The sequence below is a fragment of the Fusarium oxysporum genome, chromosome II, assembly GCF_013085055.1.
Source record: "Fusarium oxysporum Fo47 chromosome II, complete sequence".
Lineage (NCBI taxonomy): Eukaryota > Fungi > Ascomycota > Sordariomycetes > Hypocreales > Nectriaceae > Fusarium > Fusarium oxysporum.
In genome coordinates this window covers 1706387-1732131 of record NC_072841.1, presented here as the reverse complement: position 1 = coordinate 1732131, position 25745 = coordinate 1706387, and the positions used below count along the sequence as shown (strand labels likewise).

At 47.9% G+C, this 25745-nt stretch overlaps 7 protein-coding genes across 7 annotated transcripts; 2 read left to right on the top strand and 5 right to left on the bottom strand.

Annotated features, from left to right (window-relative positions):
• Positions 1-778: 778 nt before the first annotated feature.
• FOBCDRAFT_268932 (uncharacterized protein) lies at positions 779-1312 on the top strand (the record flags this gene model as incomplete). Its single annotated transcript, XM_031173098.2, has 1 exon — positions 779-1312. One exon carries the CDS (start codon positions 779-781, stop codon positions 1310-1312), a length of 534 nt encoding a protein of 177 aa, XP_031049883.2.
• A 414-nt stretch (positions 1313-1726) lies between these two features.
• On the bottom strand, positions 1727-2247 carry FOBCDRAFT_268931 (uncharacterized protein; the record flags this gene model as incomplete). The annotated part of the gene is made up of 2 exons (XM_031173097.3): positions 1727-2164; positions 2215-2247. 2 exons carry the CDS (start codon positions 2245-2247, stop codon positions 1727-1729), a joined length of 471 nt encoding a protein of 156 aa, XP_031049882.3.
• Positions 2248-4017: 1770 nt separating this feature from the next.
• On the bottom strand, positions 4018-6618 carry FOBCDRAFT_126777 (uncharacterized protein; the record flags this gene model as incomplete). Its single annotated transcript, XM_059607816.1, has 7 exons — positions 4018-5057; positions 5313-5323; positions 5435-5770; positions 5819-6117; positions 6242-6309; positions 6356-6392; positions 6445-6618. 7 exons carry the CDS (start codon positions 6616-6618, stop codon positions 4018-4020), a joined length of 1965 nt encoding a protein of 654 aa, XP_059464098.1.
• Positions 6619-7566: 948 nt separating this feature from the next.
• Positions 7567-8590, top strand: FOBCDRAFT_214491 (uncharacterized protein). Its single transcript, XM_031173094.3, has 2 exons — positions 7567-7903; positions 7954-8590. The coding sequence occupies exons 1-2, from the start codon at positions 7653-7655 to the stop codon at positions 8108-8110; spliced, it is 408 nt and encodes a 135-aa protein (XP_031049879.1). The 5' UTR covers positions 7567-7652; the 3' UTR covers positions 8111-8590.
• On the bottom strand, positions 8207-13112 carry FOBCDRAFT_236624 (P-loop containing nucleoside triphosphate hydrolase protein; the record flags this gene model as incomplete). The annotated part of the gene is made up of 10 exons (XM_059610086.1): positions 8207-9423; positions 9466-10206; positions 10256-11194; positions 11247-11364; positions 11417-11532; positions 11580-11738; positions 11787-11861; positions 12278-12345; positions 12395-12855; positions 12903-13112. The coding sequence occupies 10 exons, from the start codon at positions 13110-13112 to the stop codon at positions 8207-8209; spliced, it is 4104 nt and encodes a 1367-aa protein (XP_059464097.1).
• A 683-nt stretch (positions 13113-13795) lies between these two features.
• On the bottom strand, positions 13796-15136 carry FOBCDRAFT_214490 (chaperonin 10-like protein). Its single transcript, XM_031173092.3, has 3 exons — positions 14746-15136; positions 14263-14695; positions 13796-14214 (listed from the first exon to the last, which is right to left on the bottom strand). Exons 1-3 carry the CDS (start codon positions 15023-15025, stop codon positions 13932-13934), a joined length of 996 nt encoding a protein of 331 aa, XP_031049877.2. The 5' UTR covers positions 15026-15136; the 3' UTR covers positions 13796-13931.
• A 2727-nt stretch (positions 15137-17863) lies between these two features.
• Positions 17864-21094, bottom strand: FOBCDRAFT_154481 (sulfate transporter family-domain-containing protein). The gene is made up of 4 exons (XM_031173088.3): positions 20381-21094; positions 20167-20312; positions 19576-20116; positions 17864-19518 (listed from the first exon to the last, which is right to left on the bottom strand). The coding sequence occupies exons 1-4, from the start codon at positions 20637-20639 to the stop codon at positions 18101-18103; spliced, it is 2364 nt and encodes a 787-aa protein (XP_031049873.2). The 5' UTR covers positions 20640-21094; the 3' UTR covers positions 17864-18100.
• Positions 21095-25745: the final 4651 nt, after the last annotated feature.

The window sequence follows — 25745 nt, the reverse complement described above, 5'->3', positions numbered from 1 at the left end:
GAGGGATTACTTCGGTTGCTATTCTCATGTTATAATCAACCTCTCAATCGTGAGCATAGGCTAAACTGTTTCTGCCAGTTTTGTGATATAATAATAGTGGATGACACTCGTATCACTATAAGAACAACTACAACTGGATACTATCTCAAGTGGGAAGTACTTCATTTTGGAGTCGGGTAGGACTGATACGTTGGACTTCGATCTCAGGCAGTACCATAAGTCTTAACTTGAACATTTTTTGTAATATGTTTTATCATTGTCTTTCATTTTCCTTTAACTTAAAAGTTACTACAGAAGATTAAGTAATCAATGGCGAAACATCCATATCATACGCTACCTCCCCAATTGCCGAGATATTGATTTCTCCAGCGTACATCCAACAATTAGGGATGCCACAGAACCTTCAGCATAAGTACATGCATCATATACCACTGGTTTTGCCATGCTAACGGCGGCGTCTGTCTTCAAGTTTGGCTGTGCCCAATCAACGCCTTCACTTGAGACCTTGTGTAACTCTAACCCGTGTCTGCCCGGCTAAGTACCTTAAATCTGTTTGTGTTACAAGCATAACGCATCCATGAGAAATTAACCTCAAAGATACAGAAAAGTCCGTGGCGCCCGGTGTTCAGCCTTGACATCCGCTTCTCATGGTTCAATATCTTAACCGCACCAGGCATGGAAAGATACAACACATATAACAAATATCAATCAATTCAAATTTATCTAGGGTCAAAAACACGAACCAAGCCCTATGAGCGCCCTGTACAGACCCTCGACAATGTCTACGATCCAAGCTGCTATGGCCCAGCTCTTACCTGCTGAGCGGCAAACTCGTGAAGGTAGAGCGTTGTTATCGCTCAACGCCTCTATCAACCGAACGCTTCTCACTATCGAACCAGAGTGTCAATTAGCCCATCAACTACGCCGAATTCAGACAGAGATCCGCCGTCACATCCTGACTACTCTTGTTGAAGAGGACACAGCAGATACAACCGAAGGTACAGCTCAAGGACCAAGTCAACATGAAACATCCCTTAGGGATGTCTTGCCTCATCCCGACACCATTCTTCCAAGCATCGAGCAGGAACTACACTATGACCCTGCCATAGTATCCTCGCCTACAGTTGGTGGTACACCTGACGAGGCGCCTGAACGAAAAAGACGTCCAACTACAGCAATCATGAATGAGCCAGACGATGCAAGTGGCGAATCTCCGACAGCAAAGAAGCGAACCGCTAACAACGAATTCGACTCAGTCACTAAGCGCCCCAAGATATGGCTTAGTGCAATGACGAGAGGGCTTTTCGCTTGAATGTAGTGCAGTTGCACAAGCTTAAAGTCGGCCGGGTTGGTACCAATCCCAGTGTTTTCAACGCCTCATAACTTTGTATGTTTTTTTATTTAAGTGCATCATGAGCAGGATATTGAATGGGCAAAAGGAGATGGGCAATAGGAATCCACCAATGAGTCAAATGTGATGTACACTAGAATGGAACTCGAGCATCTACAGAGACAACTAGTAAGCTGATCCGTTGGTGGTTTGCTTCCAAGACATTCCGCCCGTACTGAATTTAATACGATGAACGGGTTGCAACACTTTCAACCATGCAAGATCGTTGGAGCTTACTGTTGTGATCGAAATTGTTCTAAACATCCTATGTATAAAGCACCAGAAAGCCAAGACGATCAATCCTTCTTTGATACTACATACATGATCATACAGCTTCTAGTGCTCTATAGTCGGCTCGCATCTGCACTTGCGATCCTCAGGATGCTTCTTGCAATTCCGTCCGCAGCCATAATCAATATCATCCATACCGCAGTCCTGCCAGCTGTGGCACCCTCTCCATGGTCCTGTGCCCCCGGACACAGCAGTCCAACACCATTCGCCATTCTTTCCACACTGCGTCCAGCAATATCGCTTCGAGCAACCATACTCGGCTGAAAACGAGCACTTCTTCTCAAAAAGCCTCTTACTAACCAGTGAAGGCCCCTCTTCCTTCACAGACGGCGCGAGAGATGCGCCCTTCTCTGGATCAAGCTCACGGTCGTGGCCGAGAGGATGGTCAACGCAGAGACGGACTTCCCAAGGCTGAACAGCTTCTGGAAGATCACCAGGAGCGATATCCATTACTCCAAGATCACCGCAGATTGCTTCGATACCCTTATAGGGTTTTCAGTGGCAATGCCAGCAGAGGACATGGCGGTGCAAACAAGGATGAAACCGAGTTTAGAAGAAGTCTTCATGATGACTAGAGCATTTCAGTACCTTGCTCAAGGGTTACCATAATACTGATAGAAGCATATTGCCTTACTCTTTGAGATCAGGTGCCTTAATATTGGTATGAGTTGGGAGTGCTAGTCGTCAATTGAGGGTGGTAGTAGATAATGGCAAGGTGTCCTGGGGGTGACGCTTTATAGCCACTTTTACGCTCAGAAAGGCCTGTTCGTTCATAGGTGGAAAGGAGCCCAACGCATCTCCAAGACACTCTCGGCATATTCCTATTAAGGTAAGTTGGGTATGTAGTGTCGTTGTTGGTTGAGTCAATGTATGCGAGGCAGTTTCACGTGGAGGGTGGCCTAATATCTAATGTGGTATCGATATTGCTCAGATAGAAGACTTTAAGTTAAATACTTGGTTGACTTAATGTTATTGAAATACTTTTCTTTAAGAGCTCCTTATGACACTGTTTCATCTATATCTGCTTTGCAAAATGATTAGAATAGGAGGATAAAACGCTTACCCTTATACATGGCCTATGAAGCACGTTTACTAAAGCATTTCAAGATGAGCACCCTGTCTACCTCAAGGAAATAAGAGTTACTTAATCTTAATGAATCAAGGTACTAAATTGCCCGGCTAAGTTGGGTTTAATGGAGACATCAGGCCATATGCTAGGATCAACCAACAGACAGTATTCAGCAGGTCGTAGCTTTATCAGAAGTGTCTTCAAAAGATCAAATTATATGAAGGTTTTGTGCAGCTAGACATTTTGTTTTATCGGGAAGATATTATAGAGCTTAAATCATGTTTATTGTACATTACTCTTGCTGTAAATCTCCATTCGCAGGAAGTAGTGATTGCAGTGAGCCCTGGGGAGACGGTCAAACAGAACATACACATTTTCCAACACTTTGAACCACTTACAAATGCCCAGCTAACATCAGGGATCACACTAATCGAACAGCTTCTAAGCCCAATCATGCAGAATTGGAACAGTGGTTCTACCATCTCCATGTCAAAGCGACCACCATATTAGGCAAAGCTACGCCTGTTGGCTTCATGGTGCCTCGAATATCTTCCCTTCTTCTTTCGAGTAGACTTCCTAGTAGTATCCTCTAGGCATTTTTATTCAGAATGAGAATTTCTCGACTGATAGGATTGAGTGCTCTTGTGTCCCCAGCTTTCTGCATCACTGGTCAGAGACCCATCAGTATACGTTAGAGCACGAACTAACTGGAAATTTATCACAGTAACTTACAGTCCCTTTTATAACGACCTTTCGCTTCCCGTAGCGAGGCTGTCATGTACGAATATGAACGGGAAATTGGGGAATCGAGAATGGGTCATAATCCAGGACATCCCCCTTTCAATCATGGCTATAGTTGCTATAAAAGACGCCAGTTCCGACGCGTTCATGACCTGTTAGGAGCTCCACTATCCCATTTTGAGGGAGTCGATCGACAAAGATTCTGGCTATCGATGGAGCAGAGAGTGGGATTGTCCTTTCGATCGACACCATGAACACACTAACACACGGAAGGGCCAAGGAGCTTGGCAGCATTGATTTGGAAGCTATTGAGGTGCCGATGGTGAATTACGGTATTAGCGATCACATCTGGTCCGAGATCAGGGGGGACGACGCGATCTATATCAGTACACGACTTGGAAAATGACCTATATGACTCCTGTATCCCTCGAGAATAAACTCTGAAGTATTTGATGCGCTAGTAATTGCTTTCTGTTATGTTTACATCTATACTGATGCCAACGAGATAAATGAAGTATATGGCCTTTCAGCTATGCACAGTGGTTGCTTCAGCAGCTGGTAGCATTTGAATCTCCTCATCTGCTGCGTCTGTCCGATGTCTCTCCCGATAAAAGTTCCTAAAAACATCCACTATCGTAAAGGTCAACGTGACAGCACCGACAATCAGAGTCGCCAACTGGTCCCTTTCAATGACCCTGATTGCCAAATCAGGTATCGTAGTACTGCGGTCTCGGTGAATCATCAACATTGAGGGCACAACCAGCATACCGCCGAAAAAGATACAGCCTCCCAGAACTTTTAAAGCTTCAACTGTATCTTTGTGGTTCTGTTCAATCATGGACCATACCAGCATGATGGTGCCAGTAAGGAATGCCAGGCCGATGAACGCGGTGAAGAGGTAGATGATAGTTAGCATCACCGGTAGCATTGCCTCATAGAGGGCGATAAAGAAACTGGTTCCTATGTCACCGAGACTGAAGTGGAATATTGTGAGCATCAGTGTGATGTAGCCATAAGCTATGTTTACCACCCAGCGTGCCGACGGCTTAGGCTTCCAATTCCGTGCATAGTCGGCATCAATCATGAACCCAATGATAAGAACAAGAAGAAACGGTGTTGCGGAATAGCATATAGTAAGCGGCCCGGTAATATCAATGACACGCTGGCCCAGTTTCACCGTGTCAGGCGGAATATGGTTCAGATCGAGCTGCGTGGTATTGAAGGGACCAAACAGGTCAAGATTAACCTCTGGATTTCGCAAACAAAAGATAGCCAGTGCGCGTTTGTCCATGCCTAGCATCCGCATCGACTGCACAACCAAGTCCGTGGCGGCAAATACAGGGTACGCCAGTGCTCCCAGAAGATCGCTTGAAAGGCCTGGCTTCTTGGGTTCATCCTCGTCCGCTAGGCAAAAGGCCCAGCTGGCGAGAACAGACACGAGAAGCATGTACCAACAATAGATGGTACCAGGGCCGTATAGGCCTGTCGCGTTGTTATAAAACTCGGGGTTATAGGGGAAAAGCCGCCCCGTATCTTGACGGATGAGGCCATCTGTAATTTGTAGTTCTGGGTGGGAATAGTTGCATAAAGAACTCATGATGCGATGGCGGAAAAGAAAGGTATCAGATTGGGTGAATGTGAAAGACGTAAATGATTTTGTGTATGGGGGTTTTCAAGGCGCTGAATGCCTCGTTGGGCTGAGCTGGGGGTTTGAAAATGCCTTGCAACTTCTTAGCGCCGTGGCTGTTCAGGGCTCATGCAGCTCCGCGAGACTTTGAGCCAAAGACCGCTTCAAGGTTAAAATGTAAATATTTTAATTACTATTACCATTACTGTATGTTAACCATTTCAAAACTCCCCTCATTAGCCAACTCCAAAAGCGGTTGCCTTGACGTATTAGTTTACTCAACTCAGCTTCCGACCCTCGCGGAGCTCTGTCTTACAGCCATGGATGCTGCTCAACTGCCGCTGAGGTCTCGCTTCCATAAACCCTGTCATGCCTAGGCTTCTCACTGAAGCCCTCACTATGTTTGATGCTTCCCGCATTGAACTCAACATCACTCCTGTGTCCCTCGAGAACAAACTCTGTAGCATTCCTCTTTCGACCAACAATTATACCATTAATTTTCGAGAGGAGTGGTTTGAATGTTGGGATACACGCGCAGACCAGTGCTGAAGTAACCTCTGCCAAAGCCCAAAGCTGTGGCCTGACGATGTCCCATGTAGTAAGCGACCACCTTTCTACCCATTTTATCCTCACAATAGCAAGCGCGATTGAACTTCACCAAAGGTCAGCAAACGAGATATGTTATTCGAGGTATACTTACAAGCATCCGAGTCCAAAGACAGTTGAGAGAGCGATTTTCTGAGATCGACGGAGGTTGAGCTTCCAAATAACGGGTAGTGGCAAGATAGCTACCACGAGATCGGTCAAGATGTTGATTCCAGCACAAACATAAGCAAGCTCTAGCCGATTCGTAACGCACTTCATCCTAAGATCACGATTCCAGACGGCTTCGAGGGGGGCGCATTGAAGAAAGAATATCAGAATTTGACAGATATTCCAGAGTACGACCACCATTATAGCCCCGAGGTATGCAGATCGCCAGTAGGACAGCGTTACGATCTTGTAGTAGAGGAGAAGAAATGTCATTTTTGCCCAGAATAGTCCTTCTTTGTAGAAGAAGGCGGCAATATACGTGCACTTGTGCTGTTAGCTGGACCTCCGAAAGATAGAGACGTAATCGAACCTTGTAAAATGGCGTGGTCTTGTCCTCTGGCAGCGTGCCAGTAGGGTCGTTCAAGCCGAGTGGTACAACTGTAAATCTTGAGCTCAAGCTTTCCAAATATTGGTAATGACTTACGTGTAAGTATACACGATCCCATTCCTATTATACACAACTGAAATTACAAATGTTAGGATGGCTCCATATGGAAGCATCTGTTGGCTTACCAATGCCATCACAGCAGCAGCATCATCCCAATACGAAAGGCCAATGATACAACGACACCAGAATCGAAGGGCAACGAACAGAATTGATACGCAAAAGGCGAAACAGACCACCAATATTACCATGACAAGATGGGTATGAGACGACTTGGCAGCTTCTTGTTCGGTGATAGCCATACTGTATGAGGGAGCTGGAAGAACCGGTGATTAATCATTCTGAGAACGTTGCCGTGATGCCTGGAGAGGTTATTAATATTTGGCTTGTAATTGAGGACTTTTCTACTCCAAGAAAGCCACTCCGTCTTTTGGCGTCTTGCTTTCCAAGGGACCTGAATCGGTCAGTGACAGCTGGAATGTAAGCCACTTACACGATGGCTAATTCCCGGTCTTGATCAAGATCTACCGAAGATCCAGGAACAGAGCCTCCTCGAATCGGATAATATAGCTAAATGGGGTATCAAGTCGTTGATCTTGTCGACAGCCAAGACTTCGTACGTCGACGCTGTCGAAATACGGCTTGGGCAGAGCGAACCAGCGTGTTGGATTCGCCGCGTGGCATTAACCGCAACGTTAAATGTAGATCCATTCCATATCGACCCATAACCACCAACGTTGATATTTCATTCATGCTGTCAAACGTCAGGCTGGCGAGGAAAAGTGACAGATGAGGCTCAAGATCTTCAACCCTTATGTCCGAGCACAAACGTTTGCAGTAGGATCCATGCATCCTACGATTATCAATGCATCTAGAACAAACGATCTTCTATCTGTAAAAGCTATGCAGGGTCTTGGCATCCGGTATTCTAGCTGAATGCGTTCAAGGACTGACATCCAATGTAAGAGATCTGCCCTGGTCGTGCGACGTTGCGAATTCACAATTCGTCACTCTACGCCCACTGATAAAACACAGCCACCGATACTGAATTCCAGACCGAAGCGGTGGAACAATTGCCCGGTCAGTTAGTCTTTTGTTTCAGCTCCTCCCGAAATGGTGTCGGTGGCTTGAATCAAGTGTCGTCTTATTGGCTACGCTTTCACAATGCGAAATACGAGCACTGGGCAGTGTGACACTCCAGGCATCCGCAATTACAGGGGTCATCATTGGATGAGAACTGACTTGCCATTTTGAAGTACAATGTATATATCATGGGCTTTCGCAACGGTCTATATCATACTTATAAACATCAGTCTTGAGATAACTATCCATCAGCATGGCAACTACCACGAAGCAAAGATTCCATACCTTGTTCAAGGATGATCCGTCAGATGACCACAATAAAATCGAACTCTTCTCCCCACTTGAGTCTCAACAACAGACCGAGATCACAGCATTCAACACTATCTCTCAATCCAACGTCGTTCCTCTGAGAAAGCTGAAACAATGGCCTCGAGCTGTCATATGCCCTGCCTGTCGAGAACTCTCTCTGACCCGAGTTGAACGCAAGATTTGTGGTGGTACGCAGTGAGTACAAACCCTGAAACAGGATATGTTGATGGAAGCTGACTCATAAGTGCCATGGCTGCATTAATGTTTGCGTGCACGATCGTTGGAGGCCCTCTTGCTTACATTGGGAATCAGTGGAAGAATACTGAGCACTACTGTTGCAGATGTAACCGGAGATTGGTGACTTGGCACTTCAGCTCTGGGACCGAGATTCACGTTTGGTAATTCATGTCGCTATATCGAAAATAGATGATTTATTGAGACCATAGACAGTTGTGCTTCAGCCTTGCCAATAGCTCTATAGTTGATACCATTGCTCTTTTATCCGGAGCTCAAATCCCATAGCCTTTTGAACTCGCTCTCCTTCTTCAGTAGCTCCCTTGGGTTGTCCCACTCGATAACCCTTCCTCCTCCCATCACAGCAACTCGATCAAAGTCAACAACAGCACCCAGTCGATGTGCAATAGCGATAACCGTGCATCCCACGAACTCCTCTTGGACCACCTGTCGGATCAATTGCTCCGACTTGGCATCGACGTTGCTACTCGCCTCGTCAAGAAAAATAATCTTCTTGTTAGCGAGTATCGCTCTGGCAAGGCAAAGAAGCTGGCGTTGACCTTGTGATAGTCGCTCGACGTCAAGAATGCTGTCCAAGCCTCCGAGCTTCTCTACAGCGTCTTTCATCCTTAGGCGCTTGAGAACGGCGAGAATCCTCTCTTCAGGCTGCTCACCACGAGGAACCAGATTGTCGCGAACAGTAGTCTTCTTCATGAAGAACGGATGCTGAGGAACGACTGCCACAGAGGCCCGTACAGTTTGTCGCGGAAGCGTAGTGATGTCAATGCCGTCGAACTTGATGCTAGACTTCGAGTCAACCTCCAACATCCGGAGAAGACAGGCCATCAAGGAGCTTTTGCCACTCCCACTCCGGCCAACGACGCCGACCTTGAATCCTGCACTGATGTCCAGACTGACTTCGTGCAGTACTGGCTCACCCGAAGTGGTGTATGCAGCCGTCAAGTTTTCGATCTGCACGTGGCCATGAGAAGGCCAGCTCTCGGGTGGAGTAACCACCTCACCTGGAAGATTCTCGCTGTCAGTTGTGGAGCAGAACTCCTTAGTACGGCTAACAGCACCCAGTGAGGTCTCTAATTGCGTATAGTTCTTGATGAGTTGTGTGAGATATTGCGAAAAGGATGTCACATTGAGGAGGGCCATTGCCACAAACTTCGGCTCGAAGTTGTCTCGAAGCTTGACGATGAGAACCATCAAGATTGTAGCCAGCGCTGCAACTGCAAGATCAAGGATAACAGCTAGCCAGCGCTGAATACTGAAGAGGAGATAATATGGACGCTGAGATGCGTCGAGGAACTGAAAGTGTTGTTCCTTGAACTGCTTGACCCAGCCGAAGGATCTAACGCTGGACAATCCTTGAAGGGTGTCAAGGAATTGTGTGAACAGGGGTGAGTTTGCTTGTAGCTCAAGGATTCGGATCTGGCGAGAAGTCCGAAGGTAAAATCTCTGAAGCACTAGCGGAACTGTCAGTGAAAGTTAAAAAGGGTGTCAAGAGCGAATCTTACGCCAGCAGAAGAAAGCCAGAGGGGGCAGCGTCGCCACAAAGTATCCAGAGAACACACACATCAGTATAACAGCCATGATGGTGACGCTGGTATCGATGGCCAGGTCAATCAATGCAAACGGAAGCTCTGTGTCTATGACAGACATATCGCGGCTGAAACGGTTTGTTGTAACGCCAACATCCATCCTTGAGAAGAATGACAACGGAGCATTCATCACTGTTCGAAGTAGTCGGGCATGCAGGACTTCGCTGCTCAAAGGCACCATGATAACAAGGTAATGCACAGCCGCACCCATAATGCCAATTATCGCAAGTCCAGCTAGCATCGAGTAGAGTCCAAGGTAGAAGTTGTTGACGCTTTGTTGAGTGATAACAGAATGACCAGTCCAGAAACTTAGCAATAGCTCAGTCATCTTGTGGGCGGCGCCGAATAAGACTGTGAGCGCCACGAGCAACAGGACATGCCACTTGGGTACCGTATTGAAATAGTAACCATAGGTAGCAAGTTCTCCCAGTGCTCGGTTAGCAGACTCAGTCTCTTCTTCTGGTCCTTGAGGTGCCGAAGTTGATTCTTTATTGGCTGTCGAGGACTCGCCGTCCTCCTTGGCAGCCCCGTTCTGCCCAAGATGCAAACCACTGAAGTAATCAGTGTCGTTCTTGAGTTGCTCAAATGTCCCTTGATGCTGGACTGTGCCATGTTCGCTCAGAGCAACAACGTGGTCTGCGTATGCAAGCCGATGAACTATGGGATATCAGTACTCTCCACTCCGACCCATGACAGCTAAACTCACTGGCGTTGGTTACACAGACAACAGTCGTGCCAAGCTCTTTTAGCAACCCTGTTTCTGAGAAGAGCATCCGGTAAATATGCTCCTCTGTCGAAGCATCTTGTCCCGAAAAGACATCGTCGAGAATAAGCACTCCCGCCTTTGAGTGAATGGCCCTTGCAAGTGCAAGTCTCTGGTTCTGGCCACCGCTGAGAGAAACACCGCCGCTGCCCGCTTTCGTGGCGTCCTTGTCAGGCATCTCAGCAATGTCCTGCTCAAGTCCACATGCATGAACAACTCTATCATACCAATCTTTGTGATACGTGGATATACCAAGGATGTTCTGTCGAATTGTCAAGTTCTGAATCCATGGCTTCTGGTCAACAAATGCGATGCGTCGAGCGTCAGTGTAGACAAATCCCTTATACGGTTGTAACTCGCCCAGCAAGGCCTTCATGAGAGTGCTTTTACCAGATCCTACACTCCCAATCACAAATGTGAAGTGGGATTTACGGATGGGAAAGGATATGTTGCTGAGAACTGGTGCTTCAGTCTTTGACCATCCGAAGCTGGCGTCTGAGACGATCATGAGAGGCTGGCCAATTACCACTGATGGTTCGTTGGAGCGATCGAGTAGCTCAATCGAGGCTCTGTCCTGAGAAAAAGCACGCGGCCCGAAATTCCGGATTTCTTGTTGGGCTCTGCTATCGCGGACACTGAGAGGTAAGCGGTGATCCTTACAGCTATCAGATAGCAGAAAGCCCTGCATCCGATCAAAGCATGCCAGCGATGCCTTCATTCCAGGAATTGTTCGTATGAGTGTGGACATAGGGTTCGACAAAAGATAGATAAGCGAAAGCGAAGTATATGCCGAAGCCGTACTCAAGGGGTTGCCTGTCTCTTGCGATATCACGACATAAGTTGCGAACGTAGCGAGTGGGGCTATGGCTTCCATGCTATTTTCTAGACGGTAAAGTTAGCAGTTTGGCGTATCTAAAGTCATTCGTAAACCTACGGAAAAGGACTCGCCAGCACATCAGTTTACGGAACTTCTTGGACAGGTCCAATTCTCTGACACGTAAACTTTGGACCAGGTTATTGAGAACATCCGTGAGCCCGAGCATTTTCACCTCCTGTAATCTTGATCAGTGACTCAACCCGAGCGTCTTTGAAATGGGCACTTACTTTCATTGAGCCTAGCATCGAGGCAGTAACATCAATGCGCGTCTGAATACCACGAACCCACCGCTTCTGTGCGTTTGCGATATACTTAGCTATCATCAAGATGCCAGTGGTCGAGACTAATCCCGTGTTAAAAGTGAACTTGTTAGCACCAGGGAACGCAAACCTATTGCCACAACCATAGGTGCCAGAAATGCCATGCCCAGCTGTCTGTATAGGAGATATAAAGCCACTCCGCACTCAATAGGTGAGGCCCACATCTCATGTATGCTTGCGAAGTTCATGCAGATGTTTTCGGTGTCGGCAGACATCAGTGTTACAGCAACTACAATACGTTAGGTTTTCCCATTGTCTAAGAGTCCCATTCTCTTACTTGATTCGTCAAAAGCCGTAATGCTGAGATCGAGGGTCTTGTCATAAATCAGGCTGATCAGGCTACCCCTGACTGCTGTGACAAATCTAGATAATTAGCCTCGGCTTCTCAACCGGCGGATCTTTGATCTCACTGATAAGTCATATGCCAATAGAATGCGTTAGCGATCTTGAGAATGTTAGCCTGGATACCACAAGAAACACGGGCGAGATACAAACCGCCAGTCCGATGAAGACACAACACCAGGCACCCGTGAGACCCCATCCAATGGCTTTATCCTCATCCAAGTTACTCGCAAAGCCAATGGTTCTCTGAATCAGAAAAGGCTGTGCGTATTTAAAGGCCATCAAGCAAATACGGGATAACATTCCGAGAAAAAAGACTGTCCTAGAAGACCAGATGGTGGACCAAAAGAGAGCGTTACTCTTAATTTGATTCGCTAGACTGTCTGTCAGCTTGGCATATTCCGCAGGAATGTGTTGTCAACTCACCCGCACGCCATGATCTCTCCACCTGCGCGAACAATCTCTTTCCCAACAGACTGTTTTCAATGGCATACCTGTTATCGCATTAGTTGGGTCAGGATGTAGACAGTCAAAACAACATACAGATCATGCTCAGTCAAAAAGTTGGAGAATCCTAATTTCATCAGAGGGTTGATCCACCAAAAGACACTGCGGCCCAGTATACCGCTCGTCGTCTCGGGTGATAGATCGCGGTACTGGACTCTCAATATGGACCTCTTTTCCCATGCTTCAGAAACAAGAATGAGAGCCTTGGCGCTGGTTGCTGCCGTGAACAGCCTCGCAACTGCATGCGCTCCATCGAGAAGCCATAGCGTTCTGGCTATAGCGCAGTCGAAAAGAGATGTGAAAAAGAGATAGACGTTGATGATTGTCGAAGGTCTCACAGAGCGTGTATGCTCGACATAAGACAGTAAGGCCAGCAACAGTCCGTTCGCAAATACAAGAGCCGCTGCAGCAATTTGTGGTTGAGATGTAGGCAGAGGCCCCACGGTCCAGTACGTCAGCACCACAAGTTGCAATCCGGTATAGATGGTGATCAACCCCTGGTGTATCGTCAGCGTTATCCTGACTACGGCCTCAGGAGACAAACCAGTTTGATGAGAAGACGTGAATTCTCAACAATCTTTCTCGGCTCCCTTTTCAGCCATAACAGTCTCTGTGGGGCAAGAACAAAGAATAAAACAGATGGGACAATCGATAGCATAACATTCTCAAACAAGACAGTAAAATCAAATCTTCCCGAGGCCGAAGGGCCAAAATCGGTTTCGGGCAGAACGTTTAGTGAAGAATTAGCATCCATGGCGCTTGTGGCTGAGTCGTCTCTTCAATTTCACAACGGGGCCAGGGACATTCATATCATGATCAGACACATAAGGCAAGTTGGTTATCTCATGTTAAGATCCAATGACGAAATTGCCTAAATCAGTTGGTGCTTACGTGGGTGACTACGTTTTCATCTATGATTCAACTGCGGGGAAAAGAGTTGATTGGTTGGTGAAACTAACGACAGGATAAGCTTACGCCGTCTTACAGGGAGGAATAGGGAATGATAGACTGCATCTTGTTTGAATTGCAGATCAGATAAATATTCAATATATCCAATATTTAAATCAAAGAAAATTCGGTGTGTTTTCTCAATGATAGATGGACGTTGGCTATTACATTACTATGACCTACAAACTCCTGTTCTCCTGTCAATAACACTCAAGCTCTATCATCAACCTAGGCAAAACCAGCAATGCACTTCATCACTGGCGCTACACACAGTCTCGATTATGGCAAATTACTATCTCTCCTGATAGATACCGATCGAATCCTTTGTAAAATAAACGTAGATATGCATATTCAGTTTGACGGTTTTGGTTTGGTGGGATAAGAAGCTGACCGCGTCGAGCCTACAAAAGTTCCTCACCGCGTATCTGGTTTCGTCACCTCCTTACGAAATCTGCACCGAATCACGACAACTCCAATGGATCAAAACGGTTTAGCTCAACAACAACCAACGTCAATTTCGTCAAATTCGTAATCTTACAAATTGGTATATCCTTCAACCTCGCTTTTGTCTCTAAAAACACATCTGAGCTCCAAAATCGCTATTTTTCTTCAACACGTAACCATTTTATTCCTTGACAAGGACAGCTCTGTATCGAACCTTGCCCTCCTTCAAATCGTGCAGAGCCTTCTCAATGCCCTCCTCGTTAAGGGGGTATGTCATAATAGTGGGCTTAATGTTCTTCCTGGCAGCGAAGTCAAGAAGCTTGCGAAGGCTGTCGCGAGAGCCGACCAGAGAGCCCTGAACGCGAATACCCTTGAGGGAGAGCGAGGTAAGGGGAACGGGAGTGGACTCCAGAGCGGCAGTAAGAGGGTAAATTACACCGTCGGTATCAACAAGAGGAACGAGGCTGCGTTTGTTAGTTATGACAAACCAAGCGTTGGTGCGGTGAACATACCTGCTGTAGTCAACATTTGCGCTACCGCAGAGAAGCAAGTGCTTGACGGGCTTGAAGTTCTCAGGAGCCTCGTCTCCAGACTTGAAGACAATAAATTCAGAGGCACCGTAGTCCAGGGCCTCCTGCCTCTTGGACTCGGATGAAGAGAAGACAACGACGTGAGCTCCCTTGGCAGCAGCGAGCTTGATGGCAAGATGGCCCAGGCCACCAATGCCCATAACACCGACTCTATCTTGGGAGCGGAGACCGTACTTGGTCAGGACTGTGTAGACAGTGGCTCCCGCGCAGAGGAGAGGGGCCGCATCAGCAGAGTCGTATCCATCAGGAATGGGTGCAACAGTCTTAGAGTCCCAGATAGCACCGTAGGAGAAAGAACCGTTGTCGGTGTCAGAGAAACCATAAATTTGACGCTCACGGCAGTACTGGTCGAGGTCTATTGCAGAGTCAGTACCATGGGTAATTCAAAGTATATTGGGTCCTTACCTGTACAGCAGTTGTCGCAAGAGCCGCAGATCTGATGTGTGTATCCGAATCCAACTCTGTCACCAACCTTGACGTTCTTGACTGACGATCCAACCTCACGAATAATTCCAACACCCTCATGACCCAGGACAATTCCACTGGGCTGGTAGAGCTTATCCGTTCCACAAACACCAGAGTGTGTTGTCTCAATGAAGACCTCGTGGTTCTGGAGCTCACGCTCGACGGTGTCAGAGACAATCTTTCCCTCGGGAGTTCCTCGGAAGACCTTGTAAGAGACCATTGTTGCGATTTTATGTAGGAATATAGAGACAGAGTTTTGTGTAAAGATAGGGTATATGGTTCGATTTGAAGGGGGGATTCTGGGCTGGGCTTTATATAGAAAACGGTTGGCGATAGCGACGGTTACATAGGGCTATCGGACCGGCCGGGGCACTCTTCCTTATCGAGTTGGCCGACCACGCGAAGCACGGATTGTGGGTTTGACTTTGGAATGAGCCTGAAGAAAGAGACCGAAGTGGGGATGTGAAAGCTTCTTTTTGCCTTGATATCGGGGTTAGCGAAGAGTCCGTCATTATGGACATTTTCGCAATCCAAGTTTTACATATTTTGGGATGTTTATTTCCGGTGAGACTAATCTAGCATCTTCTCCAACTTCTGATGCTTCTCTTCTGTTGGACATTTACTATGTTGGCAATGATGATTCTTCACCGACAAGTCGCTTAACATCTCCCCTTGCTATTAATACCTACTTCGGAAACATCGTTATCTTTATCCGCCCTGACCGTTTGTTTCAGGTCCTCGGATCATTCACGTAACTTGTCCCCAGCTTTGTAATCCCAAAATAAAATTCAACCGTTGAAAATGGTTTCTCGGACCGCTCTCGGTGGGTACGGACCCGGTGAAGAGTGGAGCACGGCGGAGCCGCTTGCCTCGGCACGGAAGTATTTTCCACGTGTACTAACAAGATCCATGACGATATTGTTTCTAGAATTCCTGATAGAAGGTTTCACCATAGAAATCTTTGTCTCCGATCGGCGGACATGATGTCATGCAGTGAGACTTTCAGGGTCTTGAATCCTTTGCCATTCTCGTCAATCTGAGTTGGGATGGATTTGTTTTATGGTCTTGAGAGTCGCATTGAATCATCTCGATTTCAATTTGACTACGCATGAAGCCTGGATCAGTAGTGGGAGTTAGTGCCGGATATGCACCACTAGCAGTTAGTCTCCGAAGCTTTGTTAAGGACTGACGATAAGTTACGATAGACATAGATATCATGCCATAACTTGAACCATTCTGGCGTCAGGGGTAACTTGAACGATACAGGCCAATTTCATCCGACATCCGGGGACAAGATGCCACATATAACTTTTAAAGACTTCATTTCCATTCGATGTGTTGAGTTCGTGTTCCAATACCAAAAATACCATGAGACTTATATAGTTTTTCAATGTTCCTGTTACCTTGATGCACAGCAGCTTATAAACATACATACCTGGCGTCCCCGTCCTCGTCACTATTCAAAATTGTTGCGTTCTCAGGTGATGGTGCTGAATTATCCAAGTACCTCCTCATACAGCGAGGTAAGGTGCACGATGCAAGCATCAGCTGTCTGGTTTATCAATTAAAAATATCACTCTCCAAACCTTAGATAGCAGGGAGTTAGCAGCTCTATCAAGTAACGTCCTCCCAGTTGCCTGCCCGAAAGTGGGAAAGCACATATCTATGAGGTAGTCGGACGGTACCTTCCGTCTATCTCTCCAGGGATAGAAGAAAGCGTAGACTCCCAATGTTGCCGATAACTGGCTTCTTTCAACTCATCAAGTTTCTTCCAAATCCAAACAAGATGGGCTCCTTGCTGCCTTGGTTGACTCGATCTATCCGCGACGCGTCACCTATTCCTCATGGACTTACATTCAAGAAGAAGTTCAATCGGGATCTGGAGGAGCGCACGTTCATCGCTGATTTACAGGATACTTTCTGGAAGCACGTGTTCTTTCTGGAATTTCGAGTCTAGGACTCGGTCTGCCGATGGCCAGGATGTTCTCTTATCCCTAATGACGATAAGTTCAGTCAATATTGCATCGCTATTCGCCCCGGGGATGTTTTCATCTGATGAAGAGGGTGGTAAGTACCCAACACCAAAGCTTGTATAGTGTACAATCCACAGTGAAATCTTCCGGGAATGGCCTTTTGCCAGATGGTTAGCCACGTTCCGGCTCAGTCGAATAGTCCCTATCCAGCAGGAGATAGGATCTTGTTACTCCTGGAGCACCCTAATAAACTTCCTCCACGGCTTTGAAAGTCCGTTGCATCCGTCTAATCAACTTAAACGGTGGCAGAGTAAGCTAGAGAGCCTTCACTTTCCCATTCACAGTCTTGTCATTAATATGCTCTTTTTTGTGGCGCTTCACATGTTCCTGGGTTGCCTAACTGTGAGCAATTCACTCAAGGACCTATGGCAACAACGAAACAGCACTGTAACTGTTGCAACATGACGCATAACTGTAAAGTTCCGATTTTGGCGGAATGTAACCCGGCGCGATATTACGGAGTCACCGCTCAGCGAGATTAAGGCGGATTGCGAAGAAAGTTATGACGGACAGTCTGCTTGTACAATAACCAGCTCACTCTAGCGATTCTTTTATTTATCCAATCTCCCGTGACCTTGGCAGCTTCGCTTCGTAGTGATCTGTCCTTGGAAGTGATATTGCGCCGTTTAGAGTAGTCGGTCAAGAGTTCGAGGCTTCCACGCACGCCACGTACCGATTCCAAGGTAGGAGTGATTATATTGCTCAAGTGACCAGTTTCCGGGTCTTACGAAGCTCCATGTATGGTAATGTATCTCGTTCAAGCGGGGAAGTTGAACACCCTTTGACCTTGGACTGCTTTCTTGTTTGTCTTGCAATGATCACACCACCCTCGTGCATGGTTGTGTTTGTGCTTGGCACATGACATCAAAGGCAAGGCTTGGAACCGAGATCTGACAGCAAGCATTGAGGGCAGATCAAGAGGTTTTAATCACTCCCAGTACATATTAGGAATCTGATGGTTATCAGGCTGTACTCAGTATATTCTCAAGTTCTTCATTATTTGCGACAGTCACGAGCAAAAGGCATGCAAAAGTGATAAGTCATTGTCATTCATAAGCCATGGACAACTTCACCATTGGCATCTTCCCATATGTAAACACTAGAACTAGATCAACATCAAAAACTAAATCGGGTATAGACACATCGCCTCACAACCTCTATGGCGATTTGATTCCATCATGACAAATCTTTTAACGAATTAAAACTCCATGAAACACCATGATACCCATGTAGACAACGATTAATATGTAATAATAGCCAACTTAGTGCTGCTTCAACTCGGCGGCGGAAACGGCAGCGTCGACGGCCTCCTGCAAATCAAGATGGAAGAAAGGTCGGTTGAGGCCCTGCACGGCAATGAGACGAGCGCTAGTTGGGTCTCTTGAGACACCCTTCTCGGAGCCAATGCTGTTGATAGAATCGTCGACGGCCTCGATGTCCTGCTTGACAGGGGCGCTCTTGGCCTTCTCATCGAGAGCAGCAGCAGTAGCAGCACTGTCGTCACCACCGAGATCGGCAATGGAGAAGATGGCCTTCCACTGTCCGGTACCATCATGGTTTGTGCGGGGAGTGCGGAAACCGAAGCCAGCAGCAGCCAGAGCACGCTTGGTCCATCGGTTCTCGATGTTGGCGAAGTGCCAGTCGACGACCTCAGGAGCAGCGAACTTGTCAAGTTGGTTGCGAACATCAATCAGAGCCTGAATGGAAGTAACGTCGACGTTGTTGACACTGGAGAAATCGAGGACAACAGCCTTCAGAATGGGTCGCTCATCGTTCTCAACAGCCTTGATGTGGCGGGGCTCTCGGTCGTTCCAGGGACGGTCACCAAGCTTACCCAGAAGAGCAGGGTTAGTTCGTCTGCACTCCTTGAAGATGGTCTCGGTGAGGTGGTTAAGGTAGTGAGATGCGTTGGGGTAGTTAAAGCCCTCGGCAAATCGGTAGATGAAGACTCCAGGGTAAGGAGTACGGACGACGACCTTGGGGTTGGCACCGTTGCCGTGATCAAGAGGAAGGAAGCCAGCTCGGAGAGAACCCTCACCCTCGTCAACGGATCCAGGGCTGGAGGTACCGTCACTGACGTTGGCCTTCATGGTTCGGACACGGACAACACCGAGGAAGCGACCACGGGTCTTGAAGAGACGGAAGACGACGACAGCAGCGGACATGGCGATGGTGGTGTAGATACCGTTCTCAATGGAGCTGAAGATGGTGACGAGTACACCAGCGAAAAAGATGATGACCTCAATGGGGGAGACGCGCCAGAACTGGTAGACAACCTTGGGAGGAGTGATGACATCTCCGACAGCGTGGATGATGACACCGGCAAGACCTGCGTTAGGGATGTAGAAGAAGACAGCGGTAAGGGCGTAGAGAGCAAGCAAGACGACAATAGCAGTAATGACACCAGCGAAGGGAGTTCGGACACCAGCCTTGGACTTGATGGCAGTTCGGGAGAAAGATCCAGTAGCGGGGTAAGCTCCAAGGAAGGGACCGAGAAGGTTGCTGACACCAATGGCGACGAGTTCCTGAGAGGGGTCGATAACGTAGTTGTTGACACGACCGAAAGACTTGGAGATGGAGATGTGCTCAATCAGGACAACGATGACGGCGGCGGGAAGCTCAGAGACGAAAGACTTGATGATGGGGGTGTTGATCTCGGGGACAGCAGCGTGAGTGAAACCTGAACGAGTTAGTCAATTACTGGATCAATTGTCAATTGTGAGACAAGGTAACTTACCACTGGGGACGTCGCCGACAATGCTGATGCGGGGCTTGGAGCGGTGGTTGATGTTCATACCCGCGCTGATACCAACGTACAGCAGGATGACAAAGGCGGTTCGCAAGGTCGAAATGAAGAAGTACAGCTTAGCGCGCTGGGGCTGCTTCTTGGCCATGGTGCTGCAGAAAATACGGATCAGGTAGAGCATGGTCAGGGCTGACAGACCAATAGCAGCATCGAGCTTGCTGCCACCCAGGTTCTTGAGGGTGTCAATGATCACACGGTAGGTTGCCTGACGGGTGTTGACACCCTTGATGCCCATAAGCTTGGGGACTTGACCAGCGATAATGTTGACACCGGAGCCAGTCATGAAAGCACAGATGGAAGGCAGAGGGATAAACTCAACGAGCCATCCGAGGCGAGCGAGACCGAGGAAAGTGACGATTGAGCCGACGATGACCGCGAGGGCGGAGGCGACAACGTGACCAGGAACATCGGGCAAGGAATCGGCAGCCTTGAGAACGATGTTACCTGTGACCTGGGACATGACAGCGACGGGCTGAAGAGTCAGTTGAAGTTGGTCAATAGATATGTATAGATAGTACTTACACCAATGGTGATGTCCTTGGATGTGGCAAAGAACCAGTAGATCAAGACACCCATGAAGGATGAGTACAATCCATACTCGACGGGAAGCTGTGCCAGCTGGGCATAGGCCATAGACTGGGGAACAACGACAGCACCAACAGTGATACCTGCGGGGAGTTGATGTCAGCGAACAGAGTCTCCCCGAGAATGTAACAGCACCGGGGAGTTGACTTACCAGCAACCAAGTCACCAATGAACCAGATCAAATTGTACTTGCCAACCCATGACAAGAACGGGAAGAGGTTGTAAAAGTATTCTCCAACAGCACGGGCGCTGGGTGTGATTTCTCGAAGAAATTCACCAACTGTAGGCTCCTCCTCGATGTAAAGGTCGGCATTGGAGATTGAAGGCGCTTTCTCTTCGGGTTCGGTGTGATCGGCGCCGATGAACTTTTCCAAGGCCGTCTTGGCAGAATTCTTGCCTGGTTGAGACATGTTGGAACAACAACAGCAAAGTCAAATGGGAAAAAAGGACAACGCTCAAAAAAAAGACGATGGGAAAAGGGAGATGAAATAAAATTCTTGAGTAGGTATGCAAGAACGGGGAGATCAAAAAGGTTGATCAGCAATGGCACAACGTGGGTATTTGAGTCGTCAAGGCGTGCCGTGGGTCCCTGAGTCGGATTGTCGCTCGGTCGGTCGGGGGTGTGATGCAGCGCTAGCAAGACTTTCTCCTAGTTAGGACAAGTAGTCGAGGTAGCTATGACGACTGAAGGTCTTGGGTCTTCAGGATCAGAGGGTCTTCAGGATGAAAGGGTGAGCCAGATCGAGTCGATCTGTAGGATATATATGGGGTTAAGACCCGTTGAGGGAATTGAGAAGTGGGAGCGAGGTTGAGAGAGAGATAATCGAGAAGAAAGAGGCGAGGAAGGGCCACATATAAATTTAGACTGGACTGGCTGACCACCAGCGGCGATCCGAGCCCAAGGGCGTGTGTATTGTTTGTGAAGTCAATTGCTAAGCTGTCGCTATCGTTCCGTGGACCTGGTCTGGTCTGGCCTGGCCCACGCGGTAGTGTCATTTCCTCTCAATTCAGCCCTTTTTCAGGCTTCATGCAATCGTGACCACGGCCCAAGTCCAATGCCACGACGTTTCTTTTTTGCGAGCGGGGAGATGAGAGTCTCACTGTGTGATTGAACAGGGATCGACGAACGCCAAAAACTCTGGGCGCTACTGTTAATGCCTGTATCCTTTGTAGCCTGTACATGTGAGCTGGGATCACATTTGAGGTCTCCTCGGACCCTCGTGCGGTGTGTCATTTCCTTCACACCCCAAGCTCTCTTGTCTTGTACCGCGTCAAGCTGCAGAATTGATGGAGGCAGCGTGGGGAGTTTGCGGCAAAAGCTGTGCGTCCGGGGCTCCATTAGAACCATTGCGTGCTGACCAGGATCTGAGCATGCAATTGTCACTATCCCAATTCAGCTCCGCCAAAACTCCACCAACATTCGTGTCGTCTCCGTGGCGAGATCTCGTCTCTCAAAGAATGGTATTCTCTCAGAGTTTGCATTTTGCGAGGCTTCTGATACTTTGTGAGTAATAATGAGCGAAATGACAAAAGTCTGTGAATATTATGCGACCTTGCATTACCACGCTCAAAGTTCATGAAAAGAGAAAAATCCCCGCTAGATCTCGCGACGATATGGTCCCCGATTGCGCCATTCGATCTAAAGCCGTTAACAGTTTAGTTCCGCTTTCTAAGCGGCAGGCGTTATTCCCATTGCGGAATAGTGGTGTTGAAACCGCAGAAGCTTTGATGATGAAGTGAGATCATCATTGGATTAGAAATGGTCAATGAACTCATCCCATCGAGACACGGAGGAAATCGAGCGTGAAAGATGTTGTGAATTACCATATTTATTGTGTAGCGTGTTGATATCCATTGCTTACAGTGGGTGAGGGCACTGATCAAGATCCTTCAGCCTTCAGGGACCTTCGGGGAGTTGGTCAGGTAGCTCAGGTACCCCTGTCTTGGAAGTTTATGTCGCCGTTACCGGCATGAGAGCTTTTTGTTCCATGCATGCTTCCATTCTCGGGGAGATGAGCTTTTGGACTCTCAAATTTCTCGTTCCTGTATTACGTCGTTTCGGTACCCTTTATTGGGAGTAATGCTGTATCAAAAATGGTCGCCCAGATGAAGACTTTTTCGCTGTCCAATCTCTTCAATGACCCAATATTCATCATGATGGCCTCATCGGCCCATACCCCAACTCCCCGTAACGCTTCGGCCCCACTCCCCTTTGCTACCGGTGCTAACGTCCCTGGCGTTACGGGACCTTGAATAACCTTCATCAGACTCGATATCACATCGCGAATGCCGGTATTGCTGCAGAACAAAGTCCACAATAAAGCAACAAATCTCTCATCTCCGAACTTTATCATGAAAGTCCAGAGCCCTCCATGTAGTCCAGAACTGCTTCTGGTGAGACTATTGCTCAACCATCACGACACCCATGCTCTACGGCTGAGGATTCAAGATGGGTCCCTATTTTCGGGGAGTCCAGTAACAAGTGCACATCCATCCTCATTTGCCTGTTCGTCCATTCGTCAATTTCCACCACCCCTGGTCCAGCGCCCAACCCATGCTGTCTCTCGAAGTGAGTGTGCACCGAGACAACTTAGTTTCCCAAGGCTGCGGTTGCGCGGTCACACATCAGGTCTAGACTCGAATAAACTACAGCTACTGTGAGTCAAAGAGGCTCTAGATTGACAGCTTGACCGTGATACATGTTGCCGATCTTCCGAGTCGTGTGTGAAGCTGCCAGCTCTCGATCAATAGCTTCAAGTTGCAAGTCGACGCACTGGCATGGTGCAATATGGCAAGCCCGAAATCTTATCTGACGCAATAGACCCTTCCATATTGCTCATATTAGTGCGTTGCATGTGTCTTCTCATTTCAAGGTAACACGGATCTCCAATCTGGGCGATCGTGGCCGCGTGTTAGCTTGCTTCCCTCGCTGCAACAGAGACCATCGTAACACTCTCCGCGTAATACTCTCGGGCCATCGCTGGGTCGTCGGTCGTTTCCCGCCTCTTCTTACGAGATCGAAACAGATTTGTCCCGCGGTCGCCGGCTGCGTCTGCTGTTTCAGCTCAAAAATGGCCCCTTTCGTCCCCCACCCACGCAGGCACGCGAGCTGGGAGTAACCTCGTTGACAGTCTCCCCCTTTGTCACTGCTGCATGTCTCATTGGATCCAACAAGAACCCATGCTCCGGACCATCGGGGCTCGCCCGACGGTCCAGCTTGCTTTTGGACGAATGATTTGATCAAGAAGCCAATGTACAGCCAAGGCCTCACCTCATCCCTCCCGCTCAGGATCATAAGCCTTCCGGCTTGGTCCCCCACGAAAGGCGACGCCTCCCGGCACAAAATCCGTCAACCCATCCATCTTGTTGTCTTGGCCATCTCGATAACAATTTGCCTTGGCGAACGTGGTGTTTGAGCTAATGTAGATGAGGGTCAGGGGATTGCTATTGCAAGGCTGTCGTCGTCGGTCCTTCTGTTCCTTTGATGATCGAATTTGTCCATGCGTTGACGAATTTGCGACAGTTTCAGGGTGCTGCACATCGCACTTTGCGATCCAGGTCCCATGGCGAATATTTCCAGATCTTGCGCGCCATCAGGTAAGCTTATCCAGCACTTTTCTGCGCCCTAATCAATCTCGCTGCGGTTGGTGGGAGGAACAACCCAGATCTACCCTTGTCGTCCAGTTGGATGGTGGTGGTCTAGTGTCGGGGAGTGTGCATTTGGATCCGTCTTAGCTCGGTGTGTTTTTGAGCGAGGTCTCTCGTTGTACACGGTACTTGATCCCCTGCCAAGCGACTCCCACGTCTTCCTCTAGCGCAGCCGTTGCTTGTCCCGGGAATACATCCTTCAAGCGGCGCCATCAAATGCACGCGAGCACATCCCGTTGTTCTGGGAGCTTGGCAAGGCACCTATTCGGCAATACGGCACACAACCCTGTCAGCGACTGCAAGGTTATCAAGACATAGTCGAGTTTATACGTGGGATTTGCATTTCCAACTCCAATTCAGACGTAATTAGGTTCAGTCGTGGTTGGTCGTGGGCTTGCGAGATTCGTTCTCTGATTGATTCGTCAAGGTTCCAATTGGGCACGACATTGTGAGCTGAACCTCCACCTGCCACTATTGGTTATCGCCCGTGGAATCGAGACAGGTCATCGATCAAAGGTGGCAAGCCAGTAGACATCTCATCTCGACAGTCAATTGCGTCGAAAGCCACGGCGATGGTGAAAGACGACCAGCCGAGTCTTTTCCATTTGTCGCGACAATGTTGTTACGTCGATAGATGACAGGTCGATGTGATCGTCAGCGTGAATATCGGTCGGCTACTGGAGGTACCGTATGCTATGGGGCAACTGATCAACAATCTGGACAATCTAGATGTTCCCATGTCAGCAGAGTTCATTATGCTTAATTGCGTCGACCCACATACCACGTCCCTAGTGACATTCGGTATTCGTCCATCCCGGTCATCTTGTCGTGCCTCGGAGTTGCGTGTACGTGGTGTAGGTGCTGCTGTCGTGGGTCGACAGTCTCACAATGTTGATGTGAAGTTGGAAGAGAATTTTTCCCTCACGCGGCGCAAGGCGCGTCCAATTTCAGGACCGTCATTTGTCCGTGACTTTATTTCGGGGAGTTCACGGGGAGTCGAGACTGCCGAGCCTCTCTCGGGGAGTTGGTGATGGGTGGAGACAGGTACAGAATTCTTGATCCAGCCGAGGTGAATGGGACTGGGCACCAGAAATTGAGACAACCGAATGGACAGCGCGTCAAGAGTGGGAATAATACTTGAAGCCAATCTAAAGTTCGAAACTAATTGACTACTTGACGACATCTTGGTGGCGATCTGATTGATCATCAAGCCAAAGAGATGATTTTGGTATGAGTATCCATTGGTAGCCTCGTCGAGACACATCACAAGGCCGCTCGTAGTCAGTTTGCGTTATCTCCTAGACAACTGGCGAGATTCTTAGTGTCAATCATGAGGTTTTTGGGCTGTTCTGCCATGCTGTCCCACGATAATCTTGAATCGCTGTACCTCAACAAAGCAGCGGAATGAGTAACAGTCGCATTTGGTAAAATAAAGTCGGGTCGGCTATTCGGTATAAATATACTAAAGCACATGCAGTCTGCATAAATCGCAATAGACGCATGTTAGCAAGGATATCGGAAAGCTTTATGTATTTGTGACTATTTCTTGGTGTTGACCTCATTGAGATAAAAGACTGTAGGGTAGCTCACTTATAATGGCTGTGAGTGGTAAAGATCCTATCCCATCCTATCATCTATATCATTTTGACCTTCTCTCTTTGAATGCTATTAGAACAAAAGCATTCTCATCTCGATTATTTCTTGCGCATATGGTCTTGGTTGACGTACAGGAATGACCCGTGATCAACCCATGTCCGGTTCAACGTGTGAAACTAAGTGTGAATCTACCAACAAAATGATTGCCCATATCTTTTCTGACATTTCTTACTTTCGATTTATCGGTTCTTCCACTCGCCTTGATCAAGTTC

Coding starts and splice junctions, on each gene's coding strand:
- FOBCDRAFT_214491 (XM_031173094.3), top strand. CDS start 7,653: ATGGCAACTACCACGAAGCAAAGATTCCATACCTTGTTCAAGGATGAT. Junction 7,904..7,953: donor AAGATTTGTGGTGGTACGCA/GTGAGTACAAAC, acceptor CTGACTCATAAG/TGCCATGGCTGCATTAATGT.
- FOBCDRAFT_214490 (XM_031173092.3), bottom strand. CDS start 15,025: ATGGTCTCTTACAAGGTCTTCCGAGGAACTCCCGAGGGAAAGATTGTC. Junction 14,696..14,745: donor TTGCGACAACTGCTGTACAG/GTAAGGACCCAA, acceptor ACTCTGCAATAG/ACCTCGACCAGTACTGCCGT. Junction 14,215..14,262: donor GCAAATGTTGACTACAGCAG/GTATGTTCACCG, acceptor TAACAAACGCAG/CCTCGTTCCTCTTGTTGATA.
- FOBCDRAFT_154481 (XM_031173088.3), bottom strand. CDS start 20,639: ATGTCTCAACCAGGCAAGAATTCTGCCAAGACGGCCTTGGAAAAGTTC. Junction 20,313..20,380: donor CATTGGTGACTTGGTTGCTG/GTAAGTCAACTC, acceptor AACTCCCCGCAG/GTATCACTGTTGGTGCTGTC. Junction 19,519..19,575: donor TGTCGGCGACGTCCCCAGTG/GTAAGTTACCTT, acceptor TAACTCGTTCAG/GTTTCACTCACGCTGCTGTC.